The 14,291-nt window shown below is 54.2% G+C and overlaps 1 protein-coding gene and 1 long non-coding RNA gene across 6 annotated transcripts; one reads left to right on the top strand and one right to left on the bottom strand.

Annotated features, from left to right (window-relative positions):
- The first annotated feature begins 223 nt into the window (after positions 1-223).
- Positions 224-13,090, top strand: Furin (furin, paired basic amino acid cleaving enzyme). Of its 5 annotated transcripts, none has more exons than XM_034517738.2 (16): positions 224-364; positions 3,970-4,304; positions 4,694-4,792; positions 4,894-4,989; positions 5,636-5,764; positions 5,877-5,953; positions 6,407-6,495; positions 6,980-7,152; positions 8,690-8,902; positions 9,316-9,416; positions 9,525-9,628; positions 9,711-9,828; positions 9,934-10,113; positions 10,461-10,585; positions 10,691-10,801; positions 11,017-13,090. In XM_034517738.2, exons 2-16 carry the CDS (start codon positions 4,128-4,130, stop codon positions 11,604-11,606), a joined length of 2,382 nt encoding a protein of 793 aa, XP_034373629.1. In that variant the 5' UTR covers positions 224-364; positions 3,970-4,127; the 3' UTR covers positions 11,607-13,090. The 5 variants fall into 5 exon arrangements, with proteins under 5 accessions (XP_034373629.1, XP_076792767.1, XP_034373638.1 ...); XM_076936652.1 differs by having other exon boundaries at positions 10,691-10,797; positions 11,017-11,572; XM_034517747.2 differs by lacking the exon at positions 224-364 and adding an exon at positions 415-1,058.
- LOC143442784 (uncharacterized) lies at positions 12,935-14,081 on the bottom strand. The gene is made up of 2 exons (XR_013111274.1): positions 13,632-14,081; positions 12,935-13,470 (listed from the first exon to the last, which is right to left on the bottom strand). It is a non-coding gene; the product is annotated as an uncharacterized LOC143442784 (long non-coding RNA).
- Positions 14,082-14,291: the final 210 nt, after the last annotated feature.

Genomic DNA, 14,291 nt, shown 5'->3' with positions numbered 1-14,291 from the left:
GCTGCGGCCGTGGAGCGCGGAGGTGGCGCCGCGAGGGGGAGGGGCGCGGCGCGGAGGAGGAGGAGCCGGGGCCGCCGCCGCCGCCGCCGCCGCCGCCGTGACAGCGGCCCGAGTAAACAAGCCGCGCCGCCGCGGCCGGGCCGCTGCCCCCTGCCCGCGCCCGAGCCCAGGCGGAGCCTTGCCCTGGTAGCCGGCCGGGCCGAGGCCGCGCCGCCGCGCCTCCCCGCCTGTGCGCCGTGACGCCGCTGCCGGGCGCGGGGACCGCCCGAGCCAGGCCCCCGCCGCCGGGCTCCGTGCTCGGCCGAGGGGTACCCGAGCAGCCGCGGCGCTGGTCCGGAAAAGTTTCCCCGCCCGGCTCCCCAGGGTAAGCGGCGAGGGCGCGCGGCCCGGGGCCGGGGAGGCGGCGCGCTGGGGAGCCGGGCCCGGAGCGGGCGGGGGAGCGCGGAGCCGGGCGGCGCAGCCCCGGGCCTCGCCGGCCGCCGGGCTCTGGCCGCGGATCCTCGGCCGCCGCGGTGGGAGGACGAGAGCCGCGCAGCCCACCTGAGCGCCGGGCTTGGGCCCGCGCCGGTACTTTTCCGCTGGGGCCGGGGCGAGCCCTTTGACCTCAGGAAGCGCCGGCGGGGCCCCTGCTGGGACGGGCTAGTCAGAGCATTCCTCCGGCTCTGGGTGCTCCCGCCTGCCCGCCGTCCTCCGTGGCCCCGGCCGCTAGGGCCTGCGCCCGGTGGGGCGCGCTCCGGGTAGGACACGGGGTCCTCGGCCGGCTAGCACACCTGTACGGCCGGAGCGGTCGGGGGCGGATTTCGCGGGCGCGCACAGGCCGGCTTGGGGAGGCTCGCCTTGGGCTGCCTCCTGCCGAGGCCTGGCCGAGGCCCCTGCTGCCCCCGTCGGGTGGCTGGCCGAGGGGCGGCCTGCTTGCCATACAGGTCTGACAGCAGACACTAGTCTGGTCAGTGCCTACGTTCCCACCGCCCCAGGTCTTAGCGCTTAGGGGAAGTGGACTTTCATCTCTCTGGAGCGCTGGGATTCTCTCTGACTTGGGAAGTGCCAAGGCAACGCAGGTAATGTGGCCCAGTGAGGGCTTGTGGCTGCTGGCCAGGTGTGGACACAGCAAAGGAGAGTTGAGTGGTCAAGCAGATTAGGTGTTTCCTGTTTTGGGCTTCTATCTAAAATTTGTATTTTTTTAAAAAGAGGATTCTATGGGTTTTAAACAAAAAAGTTTGAAAGCCTCTGGCTTAATAGTTTTTAACCACCAAGGAAACTGAGGCCCAGAGAGAGGAAATGACTTGTGTAAGATCTCCAAGGGAACAGTAGTTGAACAAGGACTAGGAGTTAAAATTTCATGGGAGGTGCCTGTAACAGGACCTGCCTTGGGGTCTCTGCTGGAAAGAGAGACCAGGTTGGGTTTCCCAACAGTCTTCCGTGGCTTGCTCTGTGGCTGTCTCAGCCAGGTCACCAGGTCCTAGAAACAGCAGGCACACCTGGGGGTAAGTACAGGTCTGATGCCTGGGGTGGTTGTGGTTATCTTTGTTGGTAGCTTCTAGGGAGGGACAAAAAGCTTTGTCCAAGAAAAGAGCTAGAACAGCACTATAGTCTGTACTCTAGTCAGGCCCAGTGCTGAGGGCTGGGCAAGACTGACCCGGAGAGACTAGAAATATATCCAGCCTCCTGGTTTTGAGACAACTGGGACTCAGAGGGTGAGTCAGAGTCTGGGATGGGGGTGGGGAGAAGCCTGTTCATTCATTGTTCTCAGCCAGTATGTGTGTGTGTGTGTGTGTGTGTGTGTTGTGTGTGTGTGTGGGGGGGGGGTCCTCCTATGCGTCTGATAATAAGGCAAGGCTCTCTGATGCTGATGTCTGGAATCCATATCCTACCCTTACCATAGTTGGGAACACTTGGTGTGGAGGGAAGCAAATCATCTTTCTTGGGGTGGGGTGGGGGTCCTGTCTCTGTGGCCTCATCTGTAGTTTGCTGGAACCTGGGCTAGACCCAGCCATAATTTGGAAGTTGTAGGCAGATCTCAGAACCCGGAGCAAGGAGTCTGCAGATGTCTAAACTCAAGAGGTTTTAGATGTGACAACCATCCTGTTTCTATGTGGGGCGACATGGCGCTGTAACTCTCAGGCATGTCTTTGGAGCCTTTTGGACTCTGCCCTTCAGGCATGGAGTCTGCCTCGTGGATGTCTCCTGCCATCAGCTGTCAGGTTATTTTGGTGTAAACTGAAAATACTCCAGGATTGTGTGTGGAGTCCCCTCAGCCTGTGAGGTGAAACGGCAGCAGTTAGGGGGGCTTGTTGTAGCTCATGGCAGCTCCTGGAGAATCATGGAGTTCCCAGCGGCAAGCAGATTTGTTCAGCTCCTCTGGCAGTGTGTGCTGAGGTACCTACATTTTACTGTTTGGCTGAATGGCCACTTCTAGGACTGGATCGTGAGGATGGTAGGGGCATCAGGATCCTGGCACTGACACAGGCTATCCCCAGCAGCCTACGGGAACCTCTCCTAGCTGCCACCTATCCCAGGAGTTTGGCTTGTGGCTAGTCAGGGGCCCTTTATGGGGACAGTTATGTGGCCCCAGGCAGAGAGGTCTTGCTGTCTGTTTGCTGAAGGAGGAAAAACACCACTCAGGGCTATTGATTCAGCCTCACCTTGGTGCTCCTGGCTCAGCAGCCAGTGTTTGCCCTGGCAGCCTGGCTCAGATTACGCAAAGTGGTGGGCCTGGAGCAAGCCAGGGGGCAGCTCTGGCTCCTAAATCCAAGCAGGGCTGGACTAGTAGGAGCAAAGTTGCCCAGGAAACAGCTTGGGCCCTGCCTCTAAAGATGGCTGTCATCTCAGCCCTAGAGGGTGGCAAAACCTCAGGAATCCCTCATGAGCAGAGCCTCCATCCCAACTTAAGTCACCCACTCTTTCCTCCCAGGGACTGTGAGTCTTTTAAATAACTCCCTACAGCTAACCTTTCTTCTGAACCAGGACACCCTAATGAGTTGGGTAGACCCTGTTCATTTTTTTAAAGAGCCAACATTTATTCTTTTATAAAACATACCTAGATATTTTGAGAACATACAATAGCACAAAGAAGAAAGTAACAATTACTACTCATGATTCTCACTGTCTCCAAGGAGCCACTGTTAAATTGTAACTTGTATCCTTCCAGATTTTGTTTTGGTTATGTATAAATATGCATGCATAGTTTTAAGAAAACAAAATGGAATCGTGTGTACATGCCATTTGACAATGTATCTTTCTTTCTTTGGTTATTGTTTGCTTTTTGTTTTGAATGACTCAAGCCCTGATTGTGTTCCTGATGGAGAAAGGCTTGGGAGGGGGACTGTGGTTCATGTGGGTTCTGTTTGGTTGACCTTTAGGGATATGTGCTGGATTTCTTCCAGAGGCAACTTGGGGGTTTGTGGTGTGTGTGTGTGTGTGTGTGTGTGTGTGTGTGTGTGTGTGTGCGTGTGTGCGCGCGCGCGCGCGCATCTGTCTAGCTGGGGTTAGTTACAAGCAGTTGTGAACCATCCAGTACAAGTGGCAGGATGAAAACTCTGGTCTCCACCAGGAGCAGTGAGCTCCTAACTACTGAGCCATCTCTCCAGCCCTGACCGCTGTCTGATTTTGGTTTTTGGTTTTTTAAGACAGGTTACCAAACCTGGAGCTTGCAGATTTGGCTAGGTTGGCCAGCTAGCAAGCCCCAGGGATTCTTGTCTCTGCCCTGCCCCCCAGTGCTGGAGTTAACAGGCACGTGCTGCCCAGCCTTCCTTTTTATGTGGATCCCGGGACTCCAAACTCAGGTTTTGATGCTTGGGTGGCAGTAACTGTCCCTACTGAGCCATCTTCCCAGCCCCTTAGGTGTTTGCTTGTTTTACCTATCTCCTTTGAAACTCCTTTCAGGCCCTGTCTCAGCCTTGAAGGTAGGAAGGGCAGCATCAGTGTGTGACTGAGAGGCCTGACTCTTCCTTCTTTTTCTTGTTCCCTTAGATCTGGTCCTCATCCTGCCCTCCAGCCCTGCCCACCTCGGCCCCATGCCCCCCCCAGTCAACTCCGGGACCCTGGCAGTGAGCAGGCACGTGGCAGCCAAGGCCCTGTGACCAGGCCAGGGAGACAGGAGCTCTGGGGTCCCAGTCACCTGCCCCCCCATGGAGCTGAGACCCTGGTTGCTATGGGTGGTAGCAGCAGCAGGGGCCTTGGTCCTGCTAGCCGCTGATGCTCGTGGCCAGAAGGTCTTCACCAACACTTGGGCCGTGCACATTTCTGGAGGCCCAGCTGTGGCTGATAGCGTGGCACGGAAACATGGATTCCACAACCTGGGCCAGGTAGGCTTCCCACTCCTGTTTGTAACTTCAGGACATTACCTGGTGGTGGAGAGAGTGAGGGTAGAGACTCTCAAACCATAAAGCAGAAACTGTTGAGCTTGTCTTCCAGGGCATCTGGGCAAGAGGCAGGTATCGAGTGGCTGGTGGGATGGGTCCATAACATTGTCCTGTTTGTGGGCTTTCCTATAGGTTGCTTAGGGAAACTAGCACATCTGACGGTGTCCCTCTCCATCCCCTGCATGTTCTTGTGGGTCCTAAGCAGGGAACAGATTGCCCCCCCAATTGCTTGCCTTTGTGAGCCTCCCCAGCAGCCTTGTCCACCCCCATCTCTGCCTCCCCCAGGGACTGGCAGATGGAAGGCCCATCTCAGACTCACTGCTTTATTGCAGATCTTTGGTGACTATTACCACTTCTGGCACAGAGCAGTGACAAAGCGGTCCCTGTCGCCTCACCGCCCGCGGCACAGCCGGCTACAGAGGGAGCCTCAAGTAAGTGTGGCCCTGGCCCTTCCGGCTGCCACCCCCTTCTGTTCTGAGTCTTCCCTCAATCTGCATCCCCCACATCTATACTGTCTTGCTCTTCTTCCTAGGTAAAGTGGCTGGAGCAGCAGGTAGCAAAGCGAAGAGCCAAGAGGGACGTGTATCAGGAGCCCACAGACCCCAAGTTCCCCCAGCAGTGGTACCTGGTATGCGCCTTGGGCTCTGGCCCTCTTCCCCACCACTGTGAGGTCCTGTGAGTGGATGAAGCTCACCCTAGGGCTTCTGCTTTCTTCTCCCTTCTTTCTGCCTCTAGCTCAGTGGTTCTCAACCTTCCTATTATGTCAACCTTTTAATACAGTTGTGGTGATCCCTAACTATAAAGTTATATTTGTTGCTACTTAATAACTACAATTTTGCTACTGTTATGAAGTGTAAGTATTTTTGGAGATAAGGTTTGTGAGGGGATTGGGGATCGTGACCCACAGGTTGAGAACCACTGCTCTAGCCCAACCTGTCTTCTCAGAATCTATACATTTCCAGTGGAAATAGCCAGAAGTGGCGTTTTAAAACATGATTTACTTATTTTTTATTTTATGTACATTGCTGTGCTTGTATGTGTGTGTGAGATCCCCTGGAACTGGAGTTACAGACAGTTGTGACCATGTGGGTGTTGGGAATTGAACCTGGGTTCTTTGAAAGAACAGCCAGTACTTTTAACTGCTAAGCTATCTCTCCGGTCCCCAGGAGGGGCATTTTAAGAGCTGGGATGGGTAGAGAGAGAGGTTTTGGGGTGGAATTGATTCTTTTGAGTTAACAACTGAATCTCTCTGGTAATGGGTAATGTCTCTGCAGTCAGGTGTCACTCAGCGAGACCTGAATGTGAAGGAGGCCTGGGCCCAGGGCTTCACAGGACACGGCATTGTGGTCTCCATCCTGGATGACGGCATAGAGAAGAACCATCCCGACTTGGCAGGCAATTATGTAAGGAATGGAGGAGAGTAGTGGGAATGATCCCTGGGCAGGGGCTTCTGGGGAATGTCCTGTTTTGTCAGTGTGGGTAAGCAGCTCCTGATAATGGCCATGTCCTTACCAGGATCCTGGAGCCAGTTTTGATGTCAATGACCAGGACCCTGACCCACAGCCTCGGTATACACAGATGAATGACAACAGGTGAGAAATGTTAAGTCCCTGGTCTCTGAGCCTCCTGAGTTCAACTCCCAGCAACCACATGGTGGCTCACAACCATCTGTAATGGGATCTGATGCCCTCTTCTGGCATGCAGGTGTATATGCAGATGGAGCACTCATATACATTAAATGAATAAATAAATAATAAATCTTAAAAACAACAACAAAACCACACAACTGAAGTCTTTGTCTATACCCTTGGTCCCCAAAGGAGTTTTGGTTTTTCGAGACATGGTTTCCATATGTAGCCCTGGCTGTCCTGGAATTTGCTCTGTAGTCCAGGCTGGCCTCAAACTTTGATCAGGAGCCATAGGAAAGTGCAGTGTACACACATGGGATGACGGTTGTGGCTCAAGGGCCTTTCTGGTCCTTCCCATTCCTAGAGCTATGTCTGCATTCCATGCACCTCCATTAACACCGTGTTCTTGGTGCGCAGGCACGGCACTCGGTGTGCTGGTGAAGTGGCAGCAGTGGCCAACAATGGTGTCTGTGGTGTCGGTGTAGCTTACAATGCTCGAATTGGAGGTGGGTATGAGCCTTGGCCTTGGGTACACATTGAGAGTGGGAGGGACCTCTCTGGAAGTTTTCTCTGCCCACTCAACACCTTCCACGATAGATCCTTTGGCAGCGTGCTAGTCTATGAAGGGTTCTTAGCAATTGGAAAAACTGGAGTCCCAGAGCTGGTAGCATGGTGGAGTGCGGTGTGAGCCTCTTAGAAGTCTCCCTAAATCATGGTACAGCCTTCAGCCCCTTGCTCCTGAGGCCTAAGCCTCTTTCTAGTGCAGAACGGTGTGACTTGGGGAGAAGGTTGGAGCGGCTTTCTTCTTCCTTAGGTCCTCTTCTTGAAAGGCAATGGGAGACATAAAGGGCTTTGGGTTTTCAAGTACTGGCCACTACTCTCTCTTGCTCCTCTCTGGGGTTCAAACTGTGCCTGTGCCTACGGGTGCCCCTGGTGGCCCCTGGTGGCTAGACCTACACAGCATTCCTTTTCCCACCCCTCTGTGGCCAGGGGTTCGTATGCTGGACGGCGAGGTTACTGACGCAGTAGAGGCGCGTTCGCTGGGCCTGAATCCCAACCACATCCACATCTACAGTGCCAGCTGGGGCCCGGAGGATGACGGCAAGACCGTGGATGGACCAGCCCGGCTAGCTGAGGAGGCCTTCTTTCGGGGAGTTAGCCAGGTGAAGTGGGGTCCTGGTCTAGCTCTGGAAATCAGGCAGGCTGAATTTCATATTCCCATTGCTCTCTTCCTTATTCTATTTTATTTATCCTAGTTTTTGTTTGTTTGTTTGTTTTTTCCAGTTTTCTAAGACAGAGTTGCTCTGTGTATCCCTGGCTGTCCTGGAACTCACTCTGTAGACCAGGCTGGCCTCAAACGCAGAGATCCGCCTGCCTCTGCCTCCGCCTCCCAAGTACTGGGATTAAAGGCATGTGCCACCACTGCCCAGACCTTGTTTGTTTTTTGAGACGGAGTCTTCTGTATAGTTTAGACTGGCCTGGAACTTGCTATGTAACCCAAGCTAACCTTGAACCCATGATTCCACTGCTTCAGCTTCTTCACTATTGGGATTACATGTGTGCACCACTATGCTTGGTTAATTAATCTTGACAAAAGTGGTAAAATTGAATGTTATAAAGGCTAGAACAGAATCCCAGTGGTTAAGAGCACTGGCTGCTCTTGAAGACTTAGGGTGTGCTTCTCAGAACCCACATGGTGGCTCACAACTATCAACAACTCCAGTCCAGGGGACTGATGCCTTCTGTTCTCCAGGGGCACCAGACACACATGTAGTACATGTACATATACACAGGCAAAACACTCATGCAAATAAAAATAAAATAAATAAATTTCTTAAATATAGATAAATTTAAGAAACTAAATGTTATTAAAACATGGGATCCGGGGACTGACAGTGTAACTTAATTTTATTTATTTTTATGTGTATAAGCATTTTAATGGCATGCACGCCCATTGGATTCCCTGGTACTGGGATTATGGGTGTTTGTGAGCCATCATGTGGGTGCTGAGAATCAAACCCAGGTCTTCTGCAGAAAACAAGTGCCCTTGACTGCCAAGCTCTCTCTCCAGCACTATTTTTTTTTTTCTTTAATCGGGCAAAGGTTTGCAGTGTTGTATTAAACTTAGGCATCACCTATTTTAGGCAGGTCCTCTGCCACAGAACCACATCCCCAACCTTGAGGCTGGGGATTTCAGCACTACCAAAGATAATAAAGTGATAGGGTCAAAGAGATAGTTTAACAGGTAAATGGTCTGCACACAAGCCTAATGGTCCGAGTTCGAGCCTCGGCATCTGTACAAATGAGGACGGAGAGGGTCAGCTCCACACAGCTGCTCTCTGGTAGCCGGGGCATGCGTGACCATACGCATATCATACAATAGTTTTTAGTTTAAACTAAGTAACGGATCTGTCACCCCATCCTGTGGGGATCACCCCATCCTGTGGGGATCACCCCATCCTGTGGGGATTACCACTCTAAGCATTTTGGTGTGAGCCGGGTCCAGTTTGATTTTGTGCACACATAGTCATCTACAAGGGATCTTTGGTGGGTCTTGGTGGGTCTAAGACATGAACTTGGAGTCGCAGAGATGGAGGCCCATCTTTCTTCTCAGTCTGCCTTAGCATCTTCCTGTCACACCTCCTTGCCCTCTACACCCAACACCCCATCTTGAGTAACCTTAGCCCACTTTGTTCACAGGGCCGTGGAGGGCTGGGCTCCATCTTTGTCTGGGCCTCAGGGAACGGGGGCCGGGAACATGACAGCTGCAACTGTGATGGCTACACCAACAGCATCTACACGCTGTCCATCAGCAGTGCCACACAGTTTGGCAATGTGCCCTGGTACAGTGAGGCCTGCTCCTCCACCCTGGCCACCACCTACAGCAGTGGCAACCAGAATGAGAAGCAGATCGTGAGTCTTACCCAGGGTTGGGGGCTGGAGAGGGAGCCTTCTTGCTGTCTATTCAGGGCTCATTAGGCTTTATCCACTCTCATCCCTGTGTGGCAGGATAAGAGCGGCTTGGGCCTCTTATAATAAAGTGTAATTAATTGCATTGTGAGCTGGGGATTCCCCCAGACCCTTGCAGGCTGCAAAACCATCTCTGAGCCCCTGAGAAGTGTAGACTCCCTGAAAACATCCCCTGTGCTCCAACCTCTAATTGACCCCTCTTTTTTCTTGGGAAACTTGGCCCTAGAAGAAGCTATGCATGTTAGTAAGGTAGAAGCTGAGACTCGGGTGTCCTGATTCACTGTACCATCTAGGGTACCCAGGTCCTTCACTCCTCCCAAAATCCATCAGGTCTCAACACCATTGTCCCCTGGTAGGTGACAACTGACCTGAGGCAGAAGTGCACAGAATCTCACACAGGCACCTCGGCTTCTGCCCCTTTGGCAGCTGGTATCATTGCTCTCACACTGGAGGCCAAGTAAGTGGGCAAGCTTCAGCCTGTCCCCACCAGTGCTCCCTGGAAAGCAGCTGTTTTCCACCGCCACATTCCAAAAAGCCTGATCCACAGACATTTTCTCCTTTGCAGTAAGAACCTCACCTGGCGGGACATGCAGCACCTGGTGGTACAGACCTCAAAGCCAGCCCATCTCAACGCTAATGATTGGGCTACTAATGGCGTGGGCCGGAAAGGTGAGGGCAACCCAGAGGTTTAGGCTCTGAGGTAGGATGGGGCCTCTCCTACCTTCCTATTGACCCTTCCTTGCCTCCACAGTGAGCCATTCGTATGGCTATGGGCTGTTGGATGCAGGTGCCATGGTGGCCTTGGCCCAGAACTGGACAACAGTGCCCCCCCAGCGGAAGTGCATCATTGAAATCCTGGTGGAGCCCAAGTAAAGACTGGACCCTGAGTGGGAGGGAGCAGATGGGGCCTGGGAGCTTCTGGGGTGCCCACTGGTTACTACTGGCCCGCTGACTCACTCGTGCTTATTGCACAGGGACATTGGCAAACGGCTAGAGGTGCGCAAGACCGTGACAGCGTGCCTGGGTGAGCCCAGTCACATCACCAGGCTGGAACACGTTCAGGCACGGCTCACCCTGTCTTACAATCGCCGTGGTGACCTGGCTATACACCTCATCAGCCCCATGGGCACCCGCTCCACCCTGTTAGCTGCCAGGTGCTCGCCATGCTCCCTTCTCATTTCCTGGTTCATTCCCTCATTTGTCCTCAAGACTCTAGCAACTATCAGTAAGGTGGGGAGGGACAGCTGCGTCCTCTGGGACCACCTCATCACAGGAATCCTTGTTTAGACCCGTCTATCGTGCCAGTTGTGTGTGTCCCCTGTGAACTAGCGTCCCCTGGTTAAGAACATCTGGGAGACAGCTTTCCCGAGAAGCATTTCCAGTCTAGCGGGTTGCCACATGGGGAGAATGGCATATGTCTCATATGTCATGGGCTGGGTGTCCCCTGACCTGGGGTTCCCTCTGAAACCTCAGATGGCTCTATGGAACTCTCTTCCTCCAGACCACATGACTACTCTGCTGATGGGTTTAATGACTGGGCTTTCATGACAACTCATTCCTGGGATGAGGACCCCTCTGGCGAATGGGTCCTAGAGATTGAAAATACCAGCGAGGCCAACAACTATGGTACCAGAGGCACTGGAGAGTGGAGGGTGGGGGAGCTGGTGGGTGCTAGGGTGTTAGCATGGCGCTCACACCCTTGACCTTTTTCTCTCATCAACTCTGGAATAGGGACGCTGACCAGGTTCGCTCTCGTTCTGTACGGCACAGCCTCTGAGGGGCTCTCCACACCTCCAGAAAGCATCGGCTGCAAGACCCTCACGTCCAGCCAGGCCTGCGTGGGTCAGTAGTAGATGTGACTGAGGCTGGGAAAGTTGGGAGGAATGGGATTGGAACAGTGGAGTCAGAGGGGACAAGTGAACTAGATAGCTAAAGAAAGAGCTCCTGGGGACCATGGTGACTGCTTAGGACTGAAGGTCTGCAGAGCCTGGGTGGAGAGCTCAGGGCTTAGAGGCCACCACTCACTTGACTAATGCTCCCCCCTCCTGTGCCGGCAGTTTGTGAAGAAGGTTTCTCACTGCACCAGAAAAGCTGTGTCCAGCACTGCCCACCAGGCTTCACGCCCCAAGTCCTTGATACACACTACAGCACTGAGAATGATGTGGAGATCATCCGTGCCAGCATCTGTACCCCCTGCCACGCCTCATGTGCCACTTGCCAGGGCCCAGCACCCACAGACTGCCTCAGCTGCCCCAGCCATGCCTCCCTGGACCCTGTGGAGCAAACCTGCTCCCGGCAAAGCCAGAGCAGCCGAGAGTCTCGGCCTCAGCAGCAGCCTCCTGCTCTGCACCCGGAGGTGGAGATGGAGCCCCGGCTGCAGGCTGGGCTGGCCTCTCACCTGCCCGAGGTCCTGGCCGGCCTCAGCTGCCTTATCATCGTGCTCATCTTCGGCATTGTCTTCCTGTTCCTGCATCGGTGTTCAGGCTTCAGCTTCCGGGGAGTGAAGGTGTACACCATGGACCGTGGCCTCATTTCCTACAAGGGGCTGCCTCCTGAAGCCTGGCAGGAGGAGTGCCCGTCTGACTCAGAGGAGGACGAGGGCCGGGGCGAGAGGACCGCCTTTATCAAAGACCAGAGCGCCCTTTGATGAGCCACTGCCCACCTATCAAATTGATCCCTTCCTTGGGCACTTTTTAATTCACCAAAGTATTTTTTTATCTTGGGACTGGGTTTGGACCCTAGCTGGGAGGTGAGAGGGGCAGAGACTGCTCCTTACCCCACCCTTGGGCCTACCTGTTCGCCTGAGGTGGGGTCCCAGCAGCTTCACCCCTGCCATCCCTCCATGTGGAGGAAGGAGTACATTTTTAGGGCAGCTTCCGTGGCCCAGCTGGACTTCCTTCAGAGTGAAGAGGAGAGGCCTTTCTCTGAGTCCTGACCAGGCTGCAGCCCTGCCCCTCAGAAAGCAATAATGGTCCCCATCCAGGCAACAGGGAGGCTGGCTAGGAGGTACTTGAAGAAAGGAGGCCACCTCTCCAAGGGCTTTTGCATCCCCTGACCCTCCCTCTCTGGCTCAAGGATGAGCCTCAGAAGAAGCTGCAGTCACAGGAAGGGACCAAAGCAGAGCAGGCACACATTCCCAGTGTGCCTGTGCTTTCTTGCTCTCAGCCTGCCTCTGCACTCCAGGCCTCCGCCCCAGGCTGAGCCTGGCCAGCACAGGCCAAGCTAAAGCTCTGGGGGCCTTATGCTGGTGTCCTGACCATCCTCTATGACACCTCCCCCCTTGCCAGGGCCCTGTTTTCTGAGCCCGGGGCTGCCTGGGCTGTTGGCAGTCACAGTACAGGAGCCCCTGGGTGGATGGTGGGGAGGGACGGTGGCCCAGCCGGCTCCTCCCGCCTCCCACCCGATGCTGCTTTCCCCTGTGGGGATCTCAGGAGCTGTTTGAGGATATATTTTCACTTTGTGATTACTCACTTTAGATGCTGATTTTTTTTTTTTTTTTTTTTTTTTTTTTTGTATTTTTAACGGGGGTAGCAGCTGGACCATTCACCTTCTCATACCCATGCCCACCCTGCCCTTCCCATGGCTGCCCAGCCCTGAGGAATAGGGAATAAGCCCCAAGTCCTGCAGAGGCAGGCCGGCCAGGTGGACTCTAGGCAAGGGGGTCATGGTGGGAGGGGTAGGCTGACATCACCTTTTCAAATGGGGTTATGCCAAGGGCTTATGGGTCACTGGCTCTCCAAGTGCCAGGGGTGGGCAGGTGGCACCGCCAAGCCCTCTCTAACACTGTGCCCTGGTGGAGAAAGCATTGGCCTATGATGCCCCCAAACCCCCTCTTCTGATGTGCCTTTTGCACCCCTCCCATTAGGACAATCAGTCCCCTCCCACTTGGACCCCCATTTTCTTTTCCCTAGCCCTTCTCAGTACCCAACCTACCTGTCCAGGGGTGCCCCTTGTTCTCCTGCCCACCCCTCGCGGCCATCCAGGCTGGTTTTGTAAGATGCTGGGTTGGTGCACAGTGATTTTTTTTTTCCTTGTAATTTAAACAGGCCTGGCATTGTTGGTTCTATTTAATGGACACGAGATAATGTTAGATGTTTTAAAGTGATTAAACGTGCAGACTATGCAAACCAAGCCTGGACTCCAGTGTGCTGCTATTGTTCCTCTGGGGAACCTTTACTGTGTTCAACTGGGGGAAGGGGTGGGAGCTAGGGGTCAGTTTGGCTTAGTGGTGTCTTGACTGGCTGCAGACTGGCCTAAGTCAGAAGGCTTAAGTGCCTCCAAAAGGTCTGGGGCTTTCTCTACTGAGGTCTAAAGGGAGCCAGAGTGAAGCAAGGCGATTTGTGTGCTCCTTGGTTTTACCAGGACACAAGCTAGTGTCACCTGGGAAAAGAAGCCTCAGTCGAGAAATGGCCTCCATCGGACGAGTCTGTGACAAGTCTGTGGAGCATTTTCATAGCGGCTGATGTGGAAAGGCGCATCACATCGGAGGTGGCTGCCCCCGGGGAAGGGTCCTGTATGAAAGCAAGCCACCAGTGAGCAGTGTTCTCCCATGGTTCCTGTTTCAGCTTCAGCCCTGACTTCCCTTAGTGGTGGACTCTAATCCTTAAGTCAGACAATCCTTTTCTCCCCAAGCTGCCTTCAGGCCTGGTGTTTATCAGCTCAGCGTGCTCACCTTTAATCTCAGCATTTGGAGACAGAGGCAGGGGATCTCTTCATTTGAGGCCAGCCTGATCCACATAGCAAGTTCTAGGGCAGTCAGGACTACATAGACCTTTTCTCAAAAGAAGAAAAAAAAAAGGAAAGAAAAGAAACAGCAAGCCAGGACTGAATGGCTAAGGGAATCTGAGTCCCTCTTAAGGAAATAATTTCTCCTTAGTCCTATACCCTGTGCTGGCCCAGGCTGCCACTGAGACAGACGGAAAGCCCTGCCTGGAGCACAGGGAGAAAATGATGCTACCAGAACCTGCGCCTGAGAAGCAAGCCTCTGTTTAGGATTTTTACTTGGAGATTTTATATGCAAATAGAGGCTGGCGCCTGAGCTCTCCTTAGGGAATCCAGAGGAGGGACAGGATTAGGCTTCCTTCCTCTCCTGGGTCCCCCTGGCACCCTAGCAAGCTGTCAGGATTCACATTAGTCCCCAGACCCCCCCCCCCACTCTGGGTGCCCCGGGGGCACAACAGCAACACTGGGGAGTCCATCCCCACTGCACTTTAGGTTCCCACTCCTCCTCCCTCCCCCCCTACTCCCCCCATCCCCCCCCCCCCCCCCCCCCCCCGCGTTCACAGGACCCTGGGGAGTGCCTGGTGCACAGGCCACTCTTCACATGGCCATT

The sequence above is a fragment of the Arvicanthis niloticus genome, chromosome 1 (genome assembly GCF_011762505.2).
Source record: "Arvicanthis niloticus isolate mArvNil1 chromosome 1, mArvNil1.pat.X, whole genome shotgun sequence".
NCBI classification, from domain to species: Eukaryota; Metazoa; Chordata; class Mammalia; order Rodentia; family Muridae; genus Arvicanthis; species Arvicanthis niloticus.
The sequence above is the reverse complement of the archived record's forward strand: the minus strand, read 5'-3'. Positions and strand labels throughout refer to the sequence as shown.